A 24,272-nucleotide genomic window follows, 5' to 3' on the forward strand; every position below is an offset into this window, starting at 1 on the left:
GTTCTGAGCCTTTAAGAAACCAGGGTGTGCAGGCTGAGATCACAATCTGGCCCTCCCTCGCTGCCTTCTTCCTGGGACAAAGAAAATGACTTCCCTTTTGCGGAGTCGTTCCCTCTCCCTCCAGTCGCTTCCAGGCCCGTCTCTGGCATGGAGGTGCTGGCTGCTTTGGGGGCACAAATTCAGATCTCTTCCTGGGGGTGGGGGAAAGGGTAGGAATTTCTTGGCTCAAAAGACTGGCCAAGTGAGAGATTGCAGGCTTGGCAGGAAAATCTTTGGGATGCCTGTGAAAGATCCTAGTAGGCAATAGTTCCACTCGCTAGTTTTACTTCTCAGCTAGGCACCAAAGGGAAGCTGAACTGTCAAAGCCACTGGTTTTAACATTTTCCTTTTAAAGAACTGCTTTCCCCCAGCCTGTTTAGACCTGGTATCTCTTCTGGGTTCGATGGTGGTGTGTTAAACAGCAGCCTTGTTCCCTCGGCTGTGCAGCGGGGAGCCTGTTCCCAGTTGTGACATATCCTTTTGGCCTGTTTTGACTGCTTGCTTGAGCCAGGCTCCTTTGCAAGGGGCAAGTGCAGCTGGGATTGCGCCGGTCTACCCTCTAGCAGGCTGGTTCGTAAACTTTTATGTGTGGTCCCTTCTAAACATTCCATGAAATTCTCTTGACAGCTTTTAATGGATGGTGGTCGTCTGTATTCCCTGTCTGCCTGTCTCCTGGTGTGTCTCTTGCTGTGTGCAGTGATCCGATTTTGTAAATAAACACTTTTTTTCTAACACACCGGTCTCCGTCTGATCCACTGGTATCTTGGCACGGCTGTGTTCCTAACAGATTGGACAAAACGTCTGTCCAGCCCAGCCAGATCACTCTAGGAAATCCAAAAATAGGGTATCAGGGCATTAGAACTCTGCTCCTGTTGCTCCCAGTTACTGGTCTTGAGATGCATGCTGCCTTTCTGATCCTGGAGGGTTGTTGTTCGCATCCATCTGTCTCGAAAAACAATGAAGTGTGCTTACAGGGGTGAAGTCAAAAAGCTGGGGTGCAAGCCTGAGTGGGCAAGGTGTCTGGACGTCCCAAACTCTCCAGTCCCGGCTGTGTTTAGGAACCACAGCTCATATCTCCCAGGCATGGAAGAGCAAGCTGGTGGAGGGTGAAATGCACTTTGCACATGTTCAGAGGGAAATCCTCTGAAATTGCTTCCCCCGGGATCAAGCCCCAGCCTTCAAAATAGGTTTGTTGTCTTTCTGCTGCTACATCAGCTGGCAAAGCGAGGGTTACAGAGCATCCGTTGTTCAAGAAGAGGAGGGGGGAATTGACAGAAAAGGCCAGTCTCCTGAAATTCAGGGCTGGAAGGAAGCAAAGTGCAACACAGGAGCAACATTTAAGTGGAACAACTAGACTAGGGTGTCTTCGGTTTGGATCTGACACCTCCAGTGCTTGCAGAAGTTCTAGCCCAGGTAAGTATTGAATATCACCTGTCCCTTTCTGCTCCTTGAACACCTGCTTTTCCCTGACGTCTGTTGCTCCAAACCTCTCGCAATTCTGCATGTGCTTTATTTATATGGGTACTCATTCTTCCCCTGCATAGCAAAGCAGGGAGTGACTGATCAGGGAAACACACTTGGGAAGGGTGTAAGGGACCTAGAGAGAAAATGCATAGATGCAAGAGAATTTCAACACTTTATTTTTGCTAGGTTTCTCAGAGAGAGACAGAACACACGTCCAATGGAAAATAATATTTGAAAGAGCCATAGCTTTGTGGCAGGTCATGTTTTGCAAACAAAAAGGCCCCGATTCAGTTGGCAGCATACAGGTGAAACTCGAAAAATTAGAATATCGTGGAAAGGTTCATTTCTTTCAGTAATTCAACTTAAAAGGTGAAACTAATATATGAGATAGACTCATGACATGCAAAGTGAGATATGTCAAGCCTTTATTTGTCATAATTGGGATGATTATGGCGAGAACCATAATTATGAGAATCCCAAATTAACAATTTCAACTTTGGAGTTTTCATCAGCTGCACGCCATAATCACAATTATAACAAACAAAGGCTTGACATATCTCACTTTGCATGTCATGAGTCTATCTCATATATTAAACTTCAGTAGCTAATGAAAACAATTGCTTACATAAATGGACTTTTCCACAATATTCTAATTTTTGAGTTTCACCTGTATTTATCTATCTAGGTAGTTCCTTCATACCCCTGTCTCTGCTGCCGGTCATGGTAGACAATACTGGCCCATGTCTCCTCTGTTCCCATCTGTGGCAATTGAGTCAAGTCTTCTGCGATTTAGAACATCCAGATTGCATGAGCTTAGTAGAGTCTGTGGCAGAGAGCAGTCCAGAATCGGAGGCGGCTGGAGAGGAGACGGAACCAAGAGGCAGAGATGGGGCAGACTGATGAGGAATTTCTAACAATATCTCTGTAGGGTCAGACCAAAGTGGGTCTGCCTCTAGTCTAGCACCTCTGCAGGGCTTCTCAAAGCAGTCAGCTCAGGTGCCTCCAGGAAGTCCTCTGGCGCCCTGATATATAAAAATACAACAATACATTTTAAAACTTCCCTATACAGAGCTGCCTTCCGATGTCTTCAAAAGGTTGTATAGTTACTTATCTCCTTGACGTCTGATGGGAGGACGTTCCACAGGGAGGGCCTACTGCCCAGAAGGAAGACACTCTCCCACTATGCCACAACTCTGGCTGCTTTTTCACGTCCTTGCCAATGTTAAGTGTCTCTCATTGCTCTGCCCTGTTTGGCCTCTTGCCTCCACCGATAGGCGGCCCCCAAAGGGTTCTCCAAGAGGCAACGTGGCCCTTGTCTGGAACAGTTCTCCCATCCCTGTGAAGTGAGGTGTGCCAAAGGCTACCCAGACACAGCCAGCAATCATCTCCCATTTTTACATCCGCCTCAAGCCCCCGTAACAAACAGCCCTGGATTTCCTCCCGCTGCTTCAAGGAGATAAACGGCGCTGGCAATTGAGGTCCCTGCTTCTCGCCTGATGTGAGGAAGGCAATTTCTGGCTTGGCTGACTTTGATTGTTGTCTTCCGTGGACCTCCTGAGGGCTGGCTCAAAAAAGGCCTGGCTGAGGAGTCCGGGGAGAAAAGAGAGATGCTGCGTGAGAGAGAAAAATACCAAAATGCCACAATTAAGCTTATTTGCAGAACTGCCGTTGATATGGCAATGGACGTGACAATCAAGGGTGCCTGTGGCGCGATTTATCCTCCACCACCAAGGGACGTGGGTGGAGCTGTGGTCTAAACCACTGAGCCTCTTGGGCTTGCCAATCAGAAGGTTGGCAGTTTGAATCCCTGCGACGGGGTGAGTTCCCATTGCTCTGTCCCAGCTCCTGCCAACCTCACAGTTGGAAAGCACGCCAGTGCAAGTAGATAAATAGGTACCACTGCGGCGGGAAGGTAAACGGCATTTCTGTACGCTCTGGCTTCCGTCGCAGTATTTTGTTGTGCCAGAAGCGGTTTAGTCATGCTGGCCACATGACCCGGAAAGCTGACTCGGCCTGAAAGCAAGATGATAATGATTATTATTATTATTAATTTATTATTTATAACCCGCCCATCTGGCTGGGTTTCCCCAGCCACTCTGGGCAGCTTCCAACAAAATATTAAAATACAGTAGTCAATCAAACAGGGCTGCCTTCAGATGTCTTCTAAAAGTCTGGTACTTGCTGTTCTCTTTGACACCTGATGGGAGGGCGTTCCACAGGGCAGGTGCCACTACCGAGTAGGCCCTCTGCCTGGTTCCCTGTAACTTGGCTTCTCGCAGTGAGGGAACTGCAACCCCATAGTCGCCTTTGACTGGACTTAACCGCCCAGGGGTTCTTTACCTTTACCTTACCTTTTATCCTCCACCCCCCCCCCCCCGCCCTCACTTGTTGGCCTTTTGGGGCTCTAGGTCGGGGATGGGCAATGTCAAATGTGTCACCTGCCCCCCCCCCCCAACTAGCAAGGGCATCTCGAAGGCACCAACCACAACCACAATGAATCCCGAAGAAGAGCTCTGCTGGATCCGGCCAATGGCCCTTCCAGTCCAGCATCCTGTTCTCACAGGGGGGCGATCAGGTGCCTGTGGGGAACCCGCAAGCAGGATTCGAACACAAGAGCCTTCTCTCTCCCCTCCTGCAACTGGGATTCAGAAGCATTGGTTCTCTAGCTGTGGAGGCAAAGCATAGCCATCGTGGCCCCAACCATTGATAATCCAGCAATTATTGTGCTGTGGTTTGTGGCTGGGACATCGCTGTCATCATTTTAATTCAGTTTGTTTCTATACCGCTTTATATTTTTAAGGGAAAGAAGAATGTCAGAGCGGTTATTTTAAAACTAAATGCCGGGGAAGCGAGGTGGGAAGAGCTCTCCGAGGTGCTGAAAAGAGTATTGCAAACCACGTTGCCCATCCAAGGGGCCACTTCCAAACCCTGAATCTCACCCTGCTCTCAGCAGAGGAGAGTCTGCCTTCTCATTTCCACATTCTGTTCCTTCACCCCGTCCCCACCAACAGAGGCGTACGGGGCATTCAGACACATTCAGACATTGCATTAGCTTCCCCGATTACAATGTTCCTTTCTAATATCATTGGTTTGTTTTTCGTTTTATTACGTATTGGGTATTGTGTGTTCTCATTTTGTATTCTTGCGCTGCGAACTGGCCCGCGATCTTCGAGTGGAAAAATAATAATTTTAATGCCCTTTTAAAATGTGGGGTTTTTTTTTAGGGAGGGTTATTGGGTTGTTTTTATTTTGAATATGTATTTTGTGGTTTTATATTTTGATTTTATTCCGTGGACGCCCCGAGACCTCTGGGTATAGGGTAGTATATAAATTCAATAAACAACAACAACAACAACAACAACAGAATTAATAATGGAATGGTGGCTTTTTAACTGATGTAATATTCTTTGTTGTTTTGTTGTTGTTGTTGTTGACCTGCCTGTCACTCTAAGTTCCCAGGGCAGTTACAGCTTCAGGAGACCCCTATTCCCCTTCCAGAACTACAATTCCAAGAACACCCAGGGAAAAGAAGCTCATTATTAAGCCACTTTGTGAAGGGAATACGGCAGAAGAACAAATATCCCAGCACCTCTCTAATGAAGTGCTTTCACATACGATTGAAGTTGCTCCTTTCTCAGCTTGCTGAAAACGATTGGGGTGGGGTCCTCGGTCCAGATCACAAACAAGACGGCCTTTATTGCAATGAAATTGCGTTTTAAGTGTTCTGCTTATCATTCCAAAATCCCAGGTTGGAGAAAGAGAGAGCACATTCAGTGATAGTTGGATACTTTTAAAAAGGCAGGGAGTTGATTGAGAAGTAGCCATTTATAAAGAACACAGGGATGGCAGCTAAGATAACCACTGGGAAAAACCAAATGAGTAAGAAAGTGGTCCAGTTCTCCAAGCTGTTTACTCATGTTTGTTGTTCAGTCGTGTCCGACTCTTCATGACCCCATGGACCAGAGCACGCCAGGCACGCCTATCCTTCACTGCCTCCCGCAGTTTGGCCAAACTCATGTTAGTCGCTTCAAGAACACTGTCCAACCATCTCATCCTCTGTCGTCCCCTTCTCCTTGTGCCCTCCATCTTTCCCAACATCAGGGTCTTTTCCAGGGAGTCTTCTCTTCTCATGAGGTGGCCAAAGTACTGGAGCCTCAACTTCAGGATCTGTCCTTCTAGTGAGCACTCTGGGCTGAATTCTTTAAGAATGGATATGTTTGATCTTCTTGCAGTCCATGGGACTCTCAAGAGTCTCCTGCAGCATCATAATTCAGAAGCATCAATTCTTCGGCGATCAGCCTTCTTTATGGTCCAGCTCTCACTTCCGTACATTACTCATAGAGTCATATAATTGTGGAGAAGGAAGGGGCCCTTTAATCCAACCCCCTGCAATGCTGCAATCTTTTGCCCAACGTGGGGCTCGAACCCATGTCCCAGAGATTAACAGACTTATGTTCTACTGACAGTGACAGCCTGAGGCTACATGTTGTTGTATGCTTTAATCCGTTTTTAGTCTTCTGCCCGATTTTATTTTTAGTGTTTTAAAAGGTTGCTTTCGCCGATAATTTCATTGTTTTATTCCCTCCATAAACCACTTCGGTGTTGGTTTGTTTTACTGTGCATAAAGTTTATGAAATAAATTCTGCAGCCTACACCCATGCAAATGTCCAGGTCCTGAGAGCCAGTATGGTGTAGTGGTTAAGAGCGGTAGACTCGTTATCTGGGGAACCGGGTTCGCGTCTCCGCTCCTCCCCATGCAGCTGCTGGGTGACCTTGGGCTAGTCTCACTTCTCTGAAGTCTCTCAGCCCCACTCACCTCACAGAGCGTTTGTTGTGGGGGAGGAAGGGGAAGGAGAATGTTAGCCGCTTTGAGACTCCTTCGGGTGGTGATAAAGCTGGATATCAAATCCAAACTCCTCCTCCACCACCCAGTATTCAAATGAAGCCAATTTGCATCTTATTTGCTTGTCTCTCGCACACACTTTCTGCACACTTCCTTGGGAAGGAGGGTCAAATCTCTAAACTGAGCTCTGGAGCCAGATTGAACAATGAAGCTCTAAAGCAGCGTTTGCAGGCCTGTGCTCTGCAGAAGTTTTAGGCTAAACCTTTGCTTTTTCATCCCCGTCCCCCGGTCCTTGCTCCTCCCACTCCCATTTGTATTTGTCTCATGCCTGGCTGGGGCTGATGGGAGTTTTAGTTGAAAAGTGCCAGAGGCTACCAGTTTGGTGAAGCTGGTCTTAAAGAGATGGCCAGGAATGGGGACAGACTCAGTTGACTTTGCAACAGAACGGAATTATCCTTATGCAAAAACAACAGCAAACACCCAAATCCCTGGAGGAAACAGCCTTCAGCATTTTACTGCCTGCACTATGTGCACAAATTCATGGCTTGGGAGAAAGTTGCTGGGAACCATCTGTAGAAATCTGGCAGAGAACTTCAGCGAAACGATTTCACTTCCGGCCTTCCTGGGAAGAATTATTGGGCTCGTGCTGCACTCTTGTGGGGAAAGGACATTCTGCACGTTTTAGCATGCAATGCAACTGAGTTTCTGGCTCCTGCCCTCAATTTCCTCCATTTGATCGGGGGGGGGGGTCTTATGGTGAAGGGTAATAATAAAGAAACAAATACTTTTATTATTAATAATATTGGCATCAAAAATAATAGATTATTATTACTTTTATTACTTTTACTGCCAGAGGGAGGGGGTTGTGGGATTGCTTTTTTTTGCCTCAAGTGCCAAATGTAACTTGGGTTCTGAGCTGCTTTTAAATCTTGCATTTTAGATTGTTGCAACCTGCACCGGGACATTAAGGTAAAGGCTGTAGGTGAAAAATTATAATGGCAACACTCTGCGCCTTTAACCGGCGGCTCCTTTCTCTGCTTCGACTCAAAGTATCTCAGGCCAGCCCTTTTGAGGGGGCAGTCAAGAAAACACCTTGAAACAGGTAGGAAACCCAGGTTCCAAAGATCAAGATGACCACTGAATTTTATCACGGGGCTAAGTTTGCATTCTGGCTGTCCTAACAGAACAGGCAAAAAAACCACACACACACACAAATAGAGCACAAAGTTGCATGAAACTTTTATTGTAGTACTTGTTAATGAACCATTTGGGGGAGGGGACATAGTCTGAGATGGAGTAATGGATTGTAACATTTTAGACTGTTCTCCAACTTTTTTTTTAAGTCCTTGCAAGTGGAAAGCTAGAACACCAGGAAGAGGACTGAACTGGAATCTCTCGTTGATTTGCTAGCTTTTTACTTGCAGGTATGCTTTTAAAAAGTGGGGAAGCATCCAGAAGTGGCACCCCACTCTCCTAACTCAGGATTTCGTCGTGTGTCTAAACCAGGCCTCGGAGTCACTTTGGAATAAGGGAGGTGCGTAACCCAGATTTAGTCTGAATGCGACATGAGAATTTCTCCCTCCCACCCAAGCCTTTTCCATATAGGATAGCTGCCACATCTGAAGTGGCCCTAAGGCTCAACAATAAATACTAAATTAAAAACAGAGTAAAAACCCGTTTTTGCTTGGTACAGGATGGAATAGGTTGGGGGGGGGCAGAGGTAGGCATCTTGGACATTGTTCTGCACCCCCCCCCAGCACAGACTAAACAGCTGCCTCGGGGGGGAAAGAAAACTTCATTTTAAGTACCTGGGGTCAGAGTGCAAACGGTTGTCCCTGAATCGTGTCTCTACCACGTGTCAATAGCCACATTCCGTGGAACCAACAGACGGAGGGAGCCTGGACACTTCGAGAAACCAGGCCTCGGTTTCCAAAATGGCTCAAGAGCAGAACTTGGATTCAAGACTATTATTAATAACAAGAGTGCACAATGTAGGGATGCTGATCAGGGACGGGTTGGGGGTTCTCCCCCCCAAAAAAAATCCCCTGGGAAGAAAGGAAGGGTTTTTGTTTTTTAAATTCTCTCTACTGCCACTGCAATTCGGCTTCCCTGATCTGTGCCATCTTGGAGACCAGGCTGAGGTCCTCTTCCCTGGCCAGCCACATTCCCTGAGGGGCCTAAAGGCTTAATACCCCAAGACAGAAGGCCTGAGACCCTTCCGTTTCTCAGCCTGACTCTCTCTCCCCCCCCCCACATCCCATTTCGCTTTGGACCACGAGCAAAGCTTCTGCAAGGGCCGCCGACGGAGTCCCTGGCAAGCGGTCGTGCTGCTTCTTAAAACGAGGCGCATCCTTCATCCGTTCCACATCTTCGGTTTCCGCCTAAAGCCACAGATATTCTGCCAGGAAAGCTGCCAAGATCTTACAGAGGTTGAGCACTGTGGGCGGGTGCAGGTTCTCCTCTGTGTCCTCAAAGGTGTGCCAGACTGCGGGGAAGGGTGTGGTGATGAGGTGAAGGACTGGGACACCTTCGGCAACAGAAAAAGAGAGAGAGAGAAGGAATCAAAAGCTGCGAGCCCAGCGTTGTCTGAAAAATCCGCTCCACTTACCTGTGGGGAGGAGTTGCAGTGGCTGCCCTCTGTAACGAATCGGATATAAGTTAAGGGATGTTCAGAAACCCACAGTGTTTTAGGAGTTAATGGGCACCCCAGTTTGAGTGGCAGATACCCCTTGGGAGGCGGGACATCCCGCTCTTTAAAAAGGAGGGAGCAGCCGTTAGAGTGGGAGGAGTGGTGACTGGAAGAAGGAGGGTGTGGGGCCAGGATAATGGTGGGTAGGTTAGGTTAGGTTAGGATACGTTGAAGATGTGTATATGATGCTGAAAGAAAGAGTTTACACTGTTATGAAACTAAGCTTATAAACCATTACTGAAACCGTTATGTTCTGGAAGAAATAAAGACTTCTTATTGTTGAGCTAAGAAAATATCGTCGTTCATTTGGTCCAGCGAGCTATGTATGCTCATGAGGAGGTGAACTCAGGGAAAGGACAAAACTGACCTGCAGGGTGATAGTTTGTGTCTTGGAGTTTCCTCAGGAGGGGCTAGCGGGCGGAAACCCTGGTATTGCCACAGAGTTGCTAAGAGGGCTTAGCTAACTGATATAGTGAGGGATCTAATGAAAGAGAGACCCCGAACTGTAGGCAAAGGAGAGTTTAACCCCTGAAGCCCAGAGCAGAGGATATAACCGGCCACGGCTGCTGGACAGGAAAACTCCCGTTACTAAGAGATTCCCAGATTATTAATAAAAGGGGATTGACATCACAGACGGACCTCAGAGGGACAGGTGGGGTGGATTGAAATTTGACCCAGAAAAACCTGATTAGAAATTCACTTAGTAACAAGGGGAGAGTGTGAAGTGGAGGTTCGTCGCACCCTCCCGCTTCCGGGTGGGCGGGGGACTTTGTCCATCGCCGCCTGGAGGAGTCCCGGCTGTGTCAGCAACCAGCTGGCCAATCGGATGGCTGGGGGGCGTGTCTGGGACCCACCCTCAATCTCAATCTCCCACCCTCCCTCCCTACTTGCAGGTTTCCCTCAATGGCCTTGCTCTGGACTTCGGTTGGTCGCCTGCCCTTGTCAGGGGCCTGGTAGCAATTTTTCCGCTTGGTGGATTGGCTAGGCATTGGGTGACCTTATGATGGGGGGGGGGGCGGGGGAGGCCTGGCCATCGCCTGCCCCTCCAAGCTTAAGGGTATTCCGTTAAAGGAATCTGGGGGTGTGGATCTTGTCTGAAGCCCGGGGCGGGGCTAGGGCCATGAGTTTGGCCAAACTGCGAGAGGCAGTGGAGGATAGGCGTGCCTGGCGTGCTCTGGTCCATGGGGTCACGAAGAGTCGGACACGACTGAACGACTGAACAACAACAACAACATACCGCTCACATTCTGTAACCAATAAAGTTGTGGCCAAATTTTGCCCAATAACATTAACCTTATATCCTGTGCCCCTGTGTTTTATTTCATCCTCGAGGGGGCGGCCACGGGGTCTCGACACGCAACCACACGATGCAGTACATTTTGTACTGAGCGCATCGTTCAAACACAGGTGTCTTTCCCCCCCCCCTTCTTAAAAAAAGAGAGAGAGAGAGAGAGAAATAGAATCCTAGAGTGAGAAGGGCTCATGTGCAATGCAGGAATCTCAACTGAAGCACCCAGGACAGATAGAAAACCCCACCCGGCCCCTATTTCAGAATCTCCCACAAGATGTAGGAATAACGGCCATCGGCTTGGAAGGCTGTAAAAAGAGGAGACAACGAATTATTGGAGGGATAAGGCTGGCCACGTCTACTGGCCAAGATGGCTGTGTTCTCCCTCCTCTGACAGGGACGCAGCACGCCAGTGTGGCATAATGGGTAAGAGTGCTGGACTACGACCTGAGAGACCCGGGTTCGAATCCCCGCTCAGCCATGGAGCTCACTGGGGGCGACAGCCTCTTCTCAGCCTAACCTACTTCAAGGGGTTGTTGCGAGGGTAAAATGGGGAGGAGAAGCATGTGTACCACCTTGAATTCCTTGGGAGAAAAGGTGCTTTATAAATGCAATAAATAATAATAATAATAATAATAATAATAATAATAATAATAATAATCCTCTGAATGCCATCTGCCGAGAATCACGGGTGGGGAGAGAGGGCTGTCGTTGGCATCTGGTTGCCCACTTTTGAGAACAGGATGTTGTTCTGACGCTTTCCTCCCTTCCAGCACCAGGCAAAAACTTTTGTTATTTCCCCAGGTCCTTTAAACCTGCGGCTGCTTTAGAAATCTGCTCGACCCCTGCAGGTTCACTCTGCGAGCTTTCGGTCTCTGCTTTCACGCTCGCTGCGCTGCGAGACTTCCCCCTGCCGTTTTGAAAGCTCTTGCTTTATTCCTCGAGAGGACCATTCTATAGAATTGTAGAGCTGGAGGGACCCCCAAGGGTCATCTAGCCCAACCCACTTGTGCTAAGAGAGAGCAGACTGCAAACAGCAAACACTGGATCCGAACCAGCAAGGAAAAGACCTCAAGGCAACTGTGGGAAAGAGGAAGAGGAGTACCTCTCCGGAGGAAGGGAGCGTGGTCGTCTTCGACGGCGTCATAGTAGGAGCGTGGCTGGAAATAGAGCTGCTCCTTTGGGTGGGATTCCAGGAGGCCGAGCTGGTGGAACCGCTTCTCTAGAGAACGAAAGAGTGAGATTATGTGCAACGTAGGAGCTATGCTCCAACTGAGAATTATCTTCAGGCTCCCTAAGCGCTTCCAGCAAATACTGGAGGAAAATACCAGCCCCACGTCTTTGGCACACATAGAAGAGTTTGGATTTGATATCCCGCTTTATCACTACCCGAAGGAGTCTCAAAGCGGCTAACATTCTCCTTTCCCTTCCTCCCCCACAACAAACACTCTGTGAGGTGAGTGGGGCTGAGAGACTTCAGAGAAGTGTGACTAGCCCAAGGTCACCCAGCAACTGCATGTAGAGGAGCGGGGAAGCGAACCCAGTTCACCAGATTATGAGTCCACCGCTCTTAACCACTACACCACACTGGCTTAAAGCAGGCATGGACGGGGCACTTGCGGACCGCCCAAAATTGATGGACATCAACTTAAAGGGACGCAGGAACCTGTAGAGATCATGGTTCCATCTACCTCAGTATTGCCAACACTGTGCGGCAGCCGTTCTGTAGGGTTTCGGGCAGCAGAGTTGCAGTCCATTTGGCGGGCGCCGGGTTGGCAAAGGCAGATCTAACAGACAGAACTTTACATCCCGAGGCCCCCCCCCCCCGCTGGCTGCTCATCCCTGGGAGGCGGGGTCTGAAATGCCGATGCAACCCTGGAGCCCCGCCCTTCCTTTCCTGATTGGCTCCCCGACGCAAAGAGTGAAGCTCACCAAGGCCGATGAGCCTTTCGAACCAGATGGCCGTGTTGCGGAAATGGTTCTGGATGGTCGGCTGGCGGGCGCCCAAAAGGTCCAGCAGAACGAAGAGAGACTGAAACGGGAAAACGCAGAGTCAAAAACACAGGGGCTCCCGGGTCCTCTGCTGTCATTTCAGGCTCAGGTGGCCTCAGGAGTGCCTTCCATCAGCTAGACCAGTCCTTGTTTCACAGGGACCTAGTAATCTGCCTTCTCCCAGTTTAGATTATTGTTCCATCTAGCCCAGTACTGTCTACAGTAACGTTGGAAAATGTCGACCACCTTCTTCTACCTGGGCAGTTATCTTTCCACAAAGGCTGACACCGATGCCGAAATCCAGCATCGCCTGAGCTCTGGGAGTGCAGCTTTCTCCCGATTGAAGTGCAGAGTGTTTGAGGAACGGGACATTTGCAGGGATGCCAGAATGCTTGTTTGCAAAGCTATTGTACTAGCAACCCTACTGCATGCTTGTGAAACGTGGACCACTTATAAACGCCATCTCCAACACCTCAAAAGACTCCATCAACGGTGTCTCCGGAAATTTTTTACACATCACTTGGGAAGACAGACGAACTAATGCCAGTGTACTGGAAGAAGCAAAGATCACCAGTGTTGGAGCAATGATTCTCCAACATCATTGGACTGGTCATGTTGTTCGGGTGCCTGATTATCGTCTTTCAAAGCAACTATCAAATCAAATCAAATTTTATTAAACGGTCACAGACCAAATCGACAAAGCAACTATATTCCGAACTTAAAAATGGAAGGTGTAATGCCGGCGGTCAACGAAGCAGGTTTAAAGACTCTTTCGAGGCAAATCTTTAAAAAATGTAGTATCAACACCGACAACTGGGAAACGCTGGCCTGCGAGAGCTCCAATTGGAGAACAGCCTTTACCAAAGCTGTCGTGGGTTTTGAAGAAGCTCAAACTCAGGATGAAAGGGAGAAGTGAGCTAAGAGGAAGGCACACTTGGCAAACCCTCCCCGTGATCAACTCCCGCCCGGAAATCTATAGATCTGGACGTGTGGGTCCAGAATTGGCCTCCGCAGTCATTCAGCCCGAACACTGAGATCCAGCGCCGAGGGCCTTCTGGCGGTTCCCTCACTGCAAGAAGCAAAGCTACAGGGAACCAGGCAGAGGGCCTTCTCGGTAGTGGCACCCACCCTGTGGAACGCCCTCCCGTCACAGGTCAAGGAGATAAACAACTACCTGACATTCAGAAAATACCTGAAGGCAGCCCTTTTCAGGGAAGTTTTTAATGTGTGATATTTTTGTATCTGATTTTTGTTGGAAGCCGCCCAGAGTGGCTGGGGAAATCCAGCCAGATGGGCGGGGTACAAATAATAAATATTATTATTATTATTATTATTACGGACTCACTTTTAAAACAGTGTCTATGGAAGACAATCTTACTCGGCTACGAGGGATCGCCAAAGAAGAAGAAGACATTGGCTGGCAGTGGCTCCCCAGGGCCTTCCCAGATCCTACCTGGAGAGACTGAACCAGGAACCTTCTTGCACACGAGTCAGCATGCTTTCCCACTGAGCCCGTGGTGCTTAACGTGGTTTCAGACTGAACAGGGAGAGATCAGAGACCCTTTCAATGCGGCAAAGGCCTGCACTTCCCTTTCGGCGGCTGGCTCAGAGAGGCACTCACGATAGCCTGGAGCTGGCTGAGGCCCGGGAGATGCGCCGTCTTTGCCATGCGATCAGCCAAATGCCGTGCACCGTACAGGGAGTCCTGGTCCGTCCACTCCCGGAAGGCCTCCTCCCCGTCGAAAAACAGCAGCTGCAACGTCACCTTGGAGCCCTAAAACACAGAGACGGGCTGTTAGACCAGGGCTCCCCAAACTAAGGCCCGGGGGCCGGATGCGGCCCAATCGCCTTCTAAATGCGGCCCGCAGATGGTCCAGGAATCACCGTGTTTTTATATGAGTAGAATGTGTTCTTTTATTTAAAATGCATCTCTGGGTTATTTGTGGGGCCTGCCTGGTGTTTTTACATGAGTAGAATGTGTCCTTTTATTTAAAATGCATCTCTGGGTTATTTGTGGGGCATAGGAATTTGTTCATATTTTTTTTTTCAAAATATAGTCCGGCCCCCCACAAGGTCTGAGGGATAGTGGACTGGCCCCCTGCTGAAAAAGTTTGCTGACCCCTGTGTTAGACCTCCTTCGGTTGTTTAACTTCAAATCAGGCTGCAATGTTGCCGTTGATGCCTTAAAAGACAACGGCATCATTACGGCTGCCTCACGTCCTAAAATGGGTAATGAGTACAACAATTTGATCATGCCCCACGTTGATAACCTCAAGGCAATTACTGCCATGCGCTTGATTGACGGTTGCCCCTTTTGTCCTAAATTAATATTTATTTTTGGATGACAGCGATGTAGATATATTGTCAAAATAACCGGTCTTCCTCTGAGTGATCTTGGCAGCTCAAACGGTAACTGCCACCAGGATTTGGGCTGGCTAGCATCCTATATCCTTTTAAATATGTTTGTAGATGGGAGAGGGGGGTTATTGTTTCGTTCTCTTCTTGTTTTCATTGTGTATTTTGTGTTTTTATCTTGCATTTTTATGCTGTGAACTGCCCTGAGATCTATAGATGAAGGGAAGGATACAAATTTAATTAATTAATTAATTATTAATAATAATCCCAGTGGGAAATGATGCATAATTTGAGATTTTGAAAAGGACCGGACGCTTTTTACAGGATTTGGCATTCCCTCATGTCAGATGCAGCAGAACCACCGTTTTAAAGAACCGTCATCGCACAACTGGCAAATGTGAAACCACACGTGAAAATCAGGTAATGCTAATTTTATTTACTTGGACTTAAGTTATTGTAACCCATGTGCAACTGTGCGCATTCCACACGCCTGCTTTATACGTTTGTTTTCCATCTTTTAGCTTTTATCTGTAACAGCACTCTGTCTTCTATACAGTAAAAAACGAAATAAAATATTCCCCCACCCAAAAAAATGTGGGGATCCCCCCCCCCGAGTCCTGTCTGGAGGCCCCAGCAGGGACAAAATGTTGTGGCTAAACTGTGGAGGGGGGCAGACCGTCAGCAGCAGACTCCTCTGGTACTCTAAATCTGCATTGGCTGCCTCTATGCTATCAGGTGAGGTTTGCGGTTCCTAGAATTGTAGCTGGAAGGGACCCCAGGTAGGGGCGTAGCAAGGAGGGGTGTGGGGGACGGGTCACCCCATGTTCCATAATGGAGGGGGTGACAAATTATCAAGGAACAATTACTGCCCTACTAGGGTGGTTCAGAAAAACACTTTAAAAAAAATGCCTGCTCCAAAGGTCTTATCTTACTATACTAGGGATTATATAGTTATATACGAAATTTCATGCATATCGGTTAATATCTTGACCCTCCTCCGCCAAAATCGCTGCTTACTTGGCTGTTTTCCTATGTCGTGAAAGCTGAAATTTCAGTTCAGTGGAGCACTTACTGTTCCCAACCCTAACCCTGTGGAAAGCCATCTAATTAGACTTCAATTTGATTCTGAGATGTTTTTAGGTGGTAATTTAATTATTGTTTGATTTTATACTAATGTTATGTATCTGATGTTAGCCACCCTGAGCACGACTTCGGCCGGGGAGGGCGGGATAGAAATAAAAGTTTTTTATTATTATTACTTGTTATTATTCCTTTGTAATGAAGTATGAAATAACGTAAAACCATTTTTGCAGGGGGGGGGGGAAATCAAGAAATTTTTCGCACTGGGTACCACCTGACCTTCCTATGCCTCTGACCCCAGGGGTCATCTAGCCCAACCCCCTACAATGCAGGTTCTTGCATGAATTTGCAGGGCTCTTAACAAGTCCCAAAGATCATCTAATCCTTTATATCCCAGCCCAAATCACTGAGGTCACTGTTAGCCAGTTCCCCGTGGTTCGCATCCACCAGGAACTTTGCGTTGAACACTGTGGACCAGAACGCTCTTCTGGTCGAGCTCAGTCAGGCTCCCACTTCCTGTTGAATTTTTTCCCCTTTTTATTATTTATTTACACATTAAGAATTACACTTAACGAAACACATTGTTCTGCTGTAAAAGAAAAAAAAATCTACACAATAAGAAGATTGAAAACAAAAAAAAGAAGAGAAGAAAGAGAAATAGAGAGAAAATTAAAAACGAAAAATCTTATCGAAAATTCCTGTTGATTTCAGAGATTCATGGGAGTTGTAGTCCAAACCACCTCTCAGGCACCAGATTGGCACATACACTTTTAGACAAATGAAACATTAAAAAGTCCCCCCACCGGCCGCTCTAACCACTAGCAAGAGGTGCAAAAGGAAACCTGGGCATTTCTGCCCAGGAAAGTGTTAAGATTTAGTGTCAGGAGTATAACGTATTCCTGGACACCGCAGAGTTAGACGCAGACTTTTCTGGAAGCTTCTGGCTGTTGTGTAATTGACTGGACAGCACAACGCAGGAACTCAGCAACTCACTGGATAACTATATACAGTATTTATTGATTGAAGCAACTAGCATCCATAAGTTACTATTTACAGACTTTACAAAATAAAAGAAACAAAACATAAAATCTTTTCCTCTCTGTCTCTCTCTCTCTACACTGACCACGTTCTCCACACCAACCATACACTAACCACACTAACCACAAAGCTCTCACACAGAGCTGAGTCTTTAGGACTTCATTGACCAATCACAGGTCGTTGCTAAGGGTCTGAGAGAGAGCAGATCTGGACTTTCTGCCAACTAGTTAATTGCTTGGAGATAGACAGCTGCAATTCTGCATGTAGGCAACTCTGAAATCTCTAACAGAAAGGCCACCTGCTCACCCTCTCCTTTGATTTCTTCAGCTCCTCGTCCAGCGCTGTCACCAGCTCCATCAGGATGGCACAGGGCACAGCCGAGTCCGTCGCCCCCAGGAAGGCCCGGCCACGCTTGTCGTGGGGGAAATACTTGGAGTCGTAGTGGCAGGCAAACACCAGGCGCCAGGTGGCTGCGGGGTCCAACGTAGCCACCACATTGGCGAAGCTGACGACGCCGTGCGGCGCCCGGTCTTTGAAGGCGTCCACCTCTATGTGCCAGGAAGCGCCCAGTCTCCTCAGCTTTTCCACAATGAACTAGGAAGGAAGAAGAGAGGGCGAAGAACTTGAGTCGCTCGCGCAAGGTTCTAGTCCTCAGTTTTTCACTCTCTCTCTCGTGGAACTCGAGGAGAATGAGCGCTGGAAGTAAGTAAGTAGGTTTTATTTACGGCCATTGGCCCAACACATAAAAATACAATTCCAAAACAACCTAAAATATTTAAAACCTTCGCCAGAGGCTGAAACCCTCTGCTCGTTACTAAATAAAAGCACAGACTGTCCGACTATCTATTTTCGCATTTTGGCTCCTGGATTGGTGGGGTTCTCCTGACCATATCAGAGCCCTTTTTTCTTCTTTAGAGCTAAGACTCTGTTCAAGTATTTGGCAACAGTGCGTGATCTAGATGGATCTTCGTCGTTCAGTAGAAATCTCAGTTTGGTTTCTTTGGCATCACCCGTGCATCCCACTAAGTATGGAGCAAGAAACTTACTCCTGAGCGAGGAATAATGAGGACAGCTGAGGAGTATGTGGTGCAGCGATTCAGGTGATCCACAGTTACAATCACATAAAAGAGATATCTGGAAGACTCATAGAATCCTAGAGTTGGAAGAGACCACAAGGGCCATCCAGTCCAACCCCCTGCCAAGCAGGAAACACCATCAAAGCATTCCTGACAGATGGCTGTCAAGCCTCCGCTTAAAGACCTCCAAAGAAGGAGACTCCACCACACTCCCTGGCAGCAAATTCCACTGCCGAACAGCTCTCACTGTCAGGACGTTCTTCCTAATGTTTAGGTGGAATCTTCTTTATTGTAGTTTGAATCCGTTGCTCCGTGTCCGCTTCTCGGGAGCAGCAGAAAACAACCTTTCACCCTCCTCTATATGACATCCTTTTATATATTTGAACATGGCTATCATATCACCCCTTAACCTTCTCTTCTCCAGGCTAAACATACCCAGCTCCCTAAGCCGTTCCTCATACGGCATTGTTTCCAGGCCTTGGACCATTTTGGTTGCCCTCCTCTGGACACGTTCCAGCTTGTCAGTATCCTTCTTGAACTGTGGTGCCCAGAACTGGACATAGTATTCCAGGTGAGGTCTGACCAGAGCAGAATACAGTGGTACTATTACCTCCCTTGATCTAGACGCTATACTCCTATTGATGCAGCCCAGAATTGCATTGGCTTTTTTAGCTGCTGCATCACACTGTTGACTCATGTCAAGTTTGTGGTCTACCAAGACTTCTAGATCCTTTTCACATGTACTGCTCTCAAGCCTGGTGTCACCCATCCTGTATTTGTGCCTTTCATTATTATTTTTTGCCCAAGTGTAGTACTTTACATTTCTCCTTGTTAAAATTCATCTTGTTTGCTCAAGACGGACTCAGGACGGATATCAAATGAATTTATTTTTCGAGGCGACTACTGCAGCAGCGAGAGTATTCCATGCCCCCCAATGGCAAGACGATGCAGCGGCTACAAAGGAGGAGCGTCAGCTGGAGTTTACGGCTGGCCGTGACGTGTTCGTTCGGCCGCCGCAAGATTAGAACTTGGACTCACCTGCCGGACTTTTTCGTTGCCAGGGCTTCCAGAGTACCTCTCGATCAGGATAGGTTGCAAGTAGCTATGCCAAAGGCGCTGCAGTTGGACCTGCGAGGCCAGGCCCTTCAGCTGCCCGCTAGTCAGGTTTTGGGGCTTGTGCTTCAGCTGCCAAGAAGGCGAGAGAAAAACCTCGTCAGAAAACACTCCCAGCAGCGCCAGATTTAGGGCAGGACAGGCAGTTGCCCTGCACAGGGTGCAGAGTCGAGGAGGTGCAAAATAACAACAACAATAACATTTGCATGGGTACCTGCTGAGAAGATACATAAAAAAGCCACTGTACCAAAATTAAACCACAGAGCCTAGGGCTTGCCGATCAGAAGGTTGACAGTTCAAATCCCCGCGACAGGGTGAGTTCCCGTTGCTCGGTCCCAGCTCCTGCCCACCTAGCAGTTCGAAAGCACGTCAAAGTGCAAGTAGATAAATAGGTACCACTCCAGCAGGAAGGTAAACGGTGTTTCCGTGCGCTGCTCTGGTTCGCCAGAAGCGGCTTAGTCATGCTGGCCACATGAGTTGGAAGCTGTACGCTGGCTCCCTCAGCCAATAAAGCGAGATGAGCGCCGCAACCCCAAAGTCGTCCGTGACTGGACCTAACGGTCAGGGGTCCCTTTACCTTTACCAAAATTAATTATTGTGAAAATAAGAATTACTATTTTGGGGGGTGGGGCAAATTTTGTCCTCGCTCTGGGCACCATATTATCCAAGTCCAGCCTCACTGAAAGAAATCCTGGCAAGCTCCTAACGTCTCTCGTGCTCTGTCACCCACAACAAAATCTATATCCCCCACGGCTGAGGCCTTGTGGCGAGGCTCCATCCGGGTGAATATTTCTCCCACATATCCAGCAGCTTTACACTACAATTCCCATCAGCCCCAGCCAACACAGCCATCTTGGACTACAACTCCCACCAGCCCCAGCCAGCAGAGTTGTGCTCAGGTCCTGCTTGCATATGGTCTGCCACTGTGAGAACAGGGTGCTGGACTAGTCAGCTCACCTGATCATCTCCAGCCTAAATTATATGGCTGAAAGGAAGAAAGCTTTGGGTAAGCAGGAGAGGATTTTTGTGTGTTGAAGGGGAATGACTAGGTGCCCCTTTGAATTCTGCCGGTCATAAGGCTCTGAGGCGCATTCTGTTAACTGCCCCGAGACCCCCGGAGGATAGGGCGGTATATAAATTCTAAAAATAAAAATATTTCATTGCAAAGCCTTTGCAGCAGGATCCCATGGTGGGTGCCCAGTCTGGCCTCCAACAAACCCCAAACCTGGAAACCCCAAAAGGAGATGCCGCCACCGAGCTGCAATCTGTCCTCTCCCGACCCGTGTTGTACAGTAGCACGGATGCACTTACTTCATAAAATGTATATACAGCACTGCTCGATTGTAAGGTGGAGGGGAACCTCAGAGCGGTTTGCAAAAAAAAAAAAAAAAAACGATAAAGCAGCACAACCAACTTTCAGCCATAATTAAAAACGTGCAGGTATAGTTGACACCGCAGCAGCGCAGACCGTGGGTGGGGTGGGGTGGGGAAAACCCCTCGCAAGCTTTCTAAACACTTTGCCTAAACAAGAACTGGCAGGCGCCGGAAAGGATCCATTGGAAGCAGGGAATGCGCACATCATCAAGAGGCAGGGAGTTCCGCAGCGCCTTGAACAAGAACAAGGGCGGCGATCTTGAAGCGACCTCCCGCGTTCGCCAGACCCCCACCCCACCCTACCTGTAGGTACCTGGGCGCCCGGGATCAGCTCCTTCTGCGCCGCCCCCCGGGGCTGGATGCCCCCGACGGCCGGGTCCTCGCCCACCTGCCAAAGCAGGTAAAGCCCCAACAGGGAGCCGGCGGCCAGGGCCAGCAGCACGGCGAACCAGAGGCGGCGGCTGTGCGCCAGGCTCCGCTTTCGCGCTGCGAGGAAGCCGCCGGGCTCCAGGCCGCCCTGGGGGACCTCCATCCCTACGCGACCCCTGCGCGGCCCTTTCCGCATCGCGCCTCCGCTCCGACTCGAAGGGGACCCGGGGCTCCTGCCGGCCACGCCCCCTCGGAGGAGGGCCCAATGGGGTGAGGCCGCGCCCACGCCCGCTGCTGGGCATGAATGGAGGGAGGCGGAGCCACGCGCTCCACCTTCCGCGGCGGGAGGCTCGCTAAGGAGAGGTCGAGCCACGCCTCCTTCCTCGCCCTAAGCCTATCCGACGCGCCCGCACGGAGGGGCGGGGCGATACGGGGCCACGCCCACTCGCTCGTTAAGGACACGCGTCGCTTTCGGAAAGGGGGAGAGGACACGCGGGAAGAAAAGGGGAAGGTGGATGGCGGGTTCGTTTATTATGGAAGGAGGTTTGATGCAATAAATGTATATATTTAAAAAAAACACCCCACACCACAGTGGTGTTTCTATTTGTCTTTTATTTTGTTTTGATTGCTGTATGTGTTGTTTTATCTGTTTGTTGTATTGTATTGTCTTTTATTATGTGAAAACCAATAAAATTCTTATATAAAAAAAACACCCCACACAACCGAAATCTCCAGCTGAGCAATGAATGCCTCTATTAGGAACAAGGGAAAGGTCAACAATCTGTGGGCAAGCTTTAGTCATCGTCGTCGTCATCATCATCATCAGTGCTTTTTTTCTAAAATAAAATAAAATGCTTAGGGGTACTCTCATTTTCCTAAAGGTAAAGGGAGGGACCCGTGACCATTAGGTGCAATCGCAGACGACTCTGGGCTTGCGGAGCTCATCTCGCTTAAAATGTCACACATTAACAACTTCCCTAGCTGGCGTTAGCTTCCTCCCTCCGCCACCCTCCTTTTGAGCGCCTATCGGAGGAGCGTTTGCCTCTTCCGTCTCCCGATCTCCGACTGCGCGTGGCCCTGCCCATCCAGCTGGGTTTCCCCAGCCAGCCACTCTGAGTGGCTTCCAACAAAGGTTAAAAATACATTACCGGCCGAGGGAGCCGGCGTACAGCTTCTGGTCATGTGGCGGCCAGCATGACTAAGCCGCGTCTGGCGAACCGGAGCAGTGCACGGAAACGGTGTTACCTTCCCGCCAGAGTGGTACCTATTTATCTACTTGCACATTGACTTGCTTTCAAACTGCTAGGTGGGCAGGAGCAGGGACCGAGCAACAGGAGCTCACCCCGTTACGGGGATTCGTACCACCCACCTGATCGGCGGCAAGTCTTAGGCTCTGTGGTTTAACCCACAGCGCCACCCAAGTCCATGAGGCCAAACAGATTCAAAAAATGTTTTAAATCAAAACTGGAAACAGAGCTGATCGAATCGAACTCTAAAAACCTTTCCAAGATGTATAATTTGTTGCTAGAGTGGCATACGAAAGATGAATTGGTTAAATCAACAATGATAGATTGGGCAAAGGATGTGGGCCATAATATTATGATGGATGACTGGGAGAGATTGTGGCGGAAAGGTATCAATTTCACTGCATGTAATAGTATAAGAGAAAATGTAATGAAAATGATATATAGATGGTATCTGACACCAGTTAAGTTAGCCAGAATGAATTCTAAAATGTCGGATGTGTGTTGGAAATGTAAATCGTCGAAAGGTACCTTTTATCATATGTGGTGGTCGTGCCCAGGGGTAAAGGCCTTCTGGGATGAGATATATAATGAGCTCAAGAAGGTAATGAAAATTACCTTTTGTAAGAAACCGGAGGCATTTCTTTTGAGCATGACCAATGAAGAGATACCCAGTCAGGATAGAGTATTTTTTATGTATGCCACGACAGCGGCTAGAATTTTATTGGCAAGAACTTGGAAGGGTGAAGAGATACCGACAATCGAAGAATGGCAGATGAAGCTGATGGAGTATATGGAGCTCGCAGACCTGACCGCCAGAATCCGAGACCAGAGGGAGGAGAAGGTGTCGCAAGATTGGAAGAAATTTAAGGACTATTTAGTTAAGCATGTTAAATTGAATGTTTGAATATTTGTGCAGAAATATATAAAAGAATCGGCTTTAGAAGCTCAAGGTTAGTTATAATGGTTTTAGAAGAAATTTTGATGTGTTAGATCTATTTGTATAAGAAGGTGATAAGATATAGAATATAAGTTAAGAAATATATTGGTTTAGATAAATTTGAAGAACATTAGGATATTGAGTATGAGTTAATGGGAAAAGGAATGAAGCTACCTAAAGAGTATATATGTATTTGAAGACAGAGGAGGGACCAGGGGAAGTCCCCTGAAGAAGTTAAAATAAGTTGAGAAACAAAGATAAGTATATGCCAAGGTTTGTATTTGTTTTCTTTTGTTTTTTTCCTTCTTGTATGGTATTGTTGTGTTTTATATTGTTGATTGTGTATTATGTTTTTATTGTGTTTATGTATGTTTAATGTTGTTCCTGTTTTGTTTCATGGCAAAATAATAAAATCTTATTTAAAAAAAAATGTTTTAGGGCATATGCAAACCTCCACGGCCCCCCAGAAAAAAGCACCATTTATTTATTTATTTATACCCCACCCATCGGGCTGGGTTTCCCCAGCCACTCTGGGTGGCTCCCAACAGAATATTACACACATGATAAAACATGAAACATAAAAAAACTTCCTTTCAGATAGTTGTTCATTTCCTTGACATCTGGTGGGAGGGTGGATGCGACTACAGAGAAGGCCCTCTGCCTTGTTCCCTGTAACCTCACTTCTTGCAGTGAGGAAACAGCCAGAAGGCGCTTGGAGCTGGATCTCAGTGTTTGGGCTGAATGATGGGGATGGAGATGCTCCTTCAGGTATACTGGAATTATGCAGAACTCTTCAGCAGCCTAGAAGATGCACAAACAGTGGGGGTGGGGGGAAATACAGAAATTGGGCTGGATGTTGAAGCCGTGAATATGGTCCCTGGTGGGTTGTGGCCCAGGCATCTGGTTGGCCACAATGAAGAAGAAGAAGAGTTTGGATTTGATATCCCGCTTTTCACTACCCGAAGGAGTCTCAAAGCGGCTAACATTCTCATTTCCCTTCCTCCCCCACAACAACAAACACTCTGTGAGGTCAGTGGGGCTGAGAGACTTCTAAGAAGTGTGACTAGCCCAAGGTCACCCAGCAGCTGCATGTGGAGGAGCGGAGACACGAACCCGGTTCCCCAGATTACGAGTCCACCGCTCTTAACCACTACACCACACTGGCTGGACATGGAGAGTCACTGGCCTGAGCCACTTGTGTTTTTAGTATATAAATTGCTTCCGAAATGTTCTGTTCCAAATGCAGCAGAATTCAGCAAAGGAGGTGGATCCCAGAAAACAATACCGTAATTGCCAAAGACCTTTAAAAACAAATGGGAGCACCTTGAATTTAGGCCTGGAAACAAACGGGCAAGCAGTTCGGCAGCT

General features: G+C 48.1%; 1 protein-coding gene across 1 annotated transcript; it reads right to left on the reverse strand.

The window, feature by feature from the left end:
- Positions 1-8,647: 8,647 nt before the first annotated feature.
- Positions 8,648-20,954, reverse strand: QPCTL (glutaminyl-peptide cyclotransferase like). The gene is made up of 7 exons (XM_033158450.1): positions 20,665-20,954; positions 18,903-19,049; positions 17,095-17,382; positions 13,937-14,089; positions 12,256-12,355; positions 11,429-11,545; positions 8,648-8,873 (listed from the first exon to the last, which is right to left on the reverse strand). The coding sequence occupies exons 1-7, from the start codon at positions 20,914-20,916 to the stop codon at positions 8,728-8,730; spliced, it is 1,203 nt and encodes a 400-aa protein (XP_033014341.1). The 5' UTR covers positions 20,917-20,954; the 3' UTR covers positions 8,648-8,727.
- Between the last annotated feature and the right edge of the window lie 3,318 nt (positions 20,955-24,272).

The sequence above is a fragment of the Lacerta agilis genome, chromosome 8 (assembly GCF_009819535.1).
Source record: "Lacerta agilis isolate rLacAgi1 chromosome 8, rLacAgi1.pri, whole genome shotgun sequence".
In the NCBI taxonomy this organism is placed as follows: domain Eukaryota; kingdom Metazoa; phylum Chordata; class Lepidosauria; order Squamata; family Lacertidae; genus Lacerta; species Lacerta agilis.

Coding starts and splice junctions, on each gene's coding strand:
- QPCTL (XM_033158450.1), bottom strand. CDS start 20,916: ATGCGGAAAGGGCCGCGCAGGGGTCGCGTAGGGATGGAGGTCCCCCAG. Junction 14,090..17,094: donor TGAAGAAATCAAAGGAGAGG/GTGAGCAGGTGG, acceptor TCTGTGTTTTAG/GGCTCCAAGGTGACGTTGCA. Junction 11,546..12,255: donor CGAAAGGCTCATCGGCCTTG/GTGAGCTTCACT, acceptor TTCGTTCTCTAG/AGAAGCGGTTCCACCAGCTC.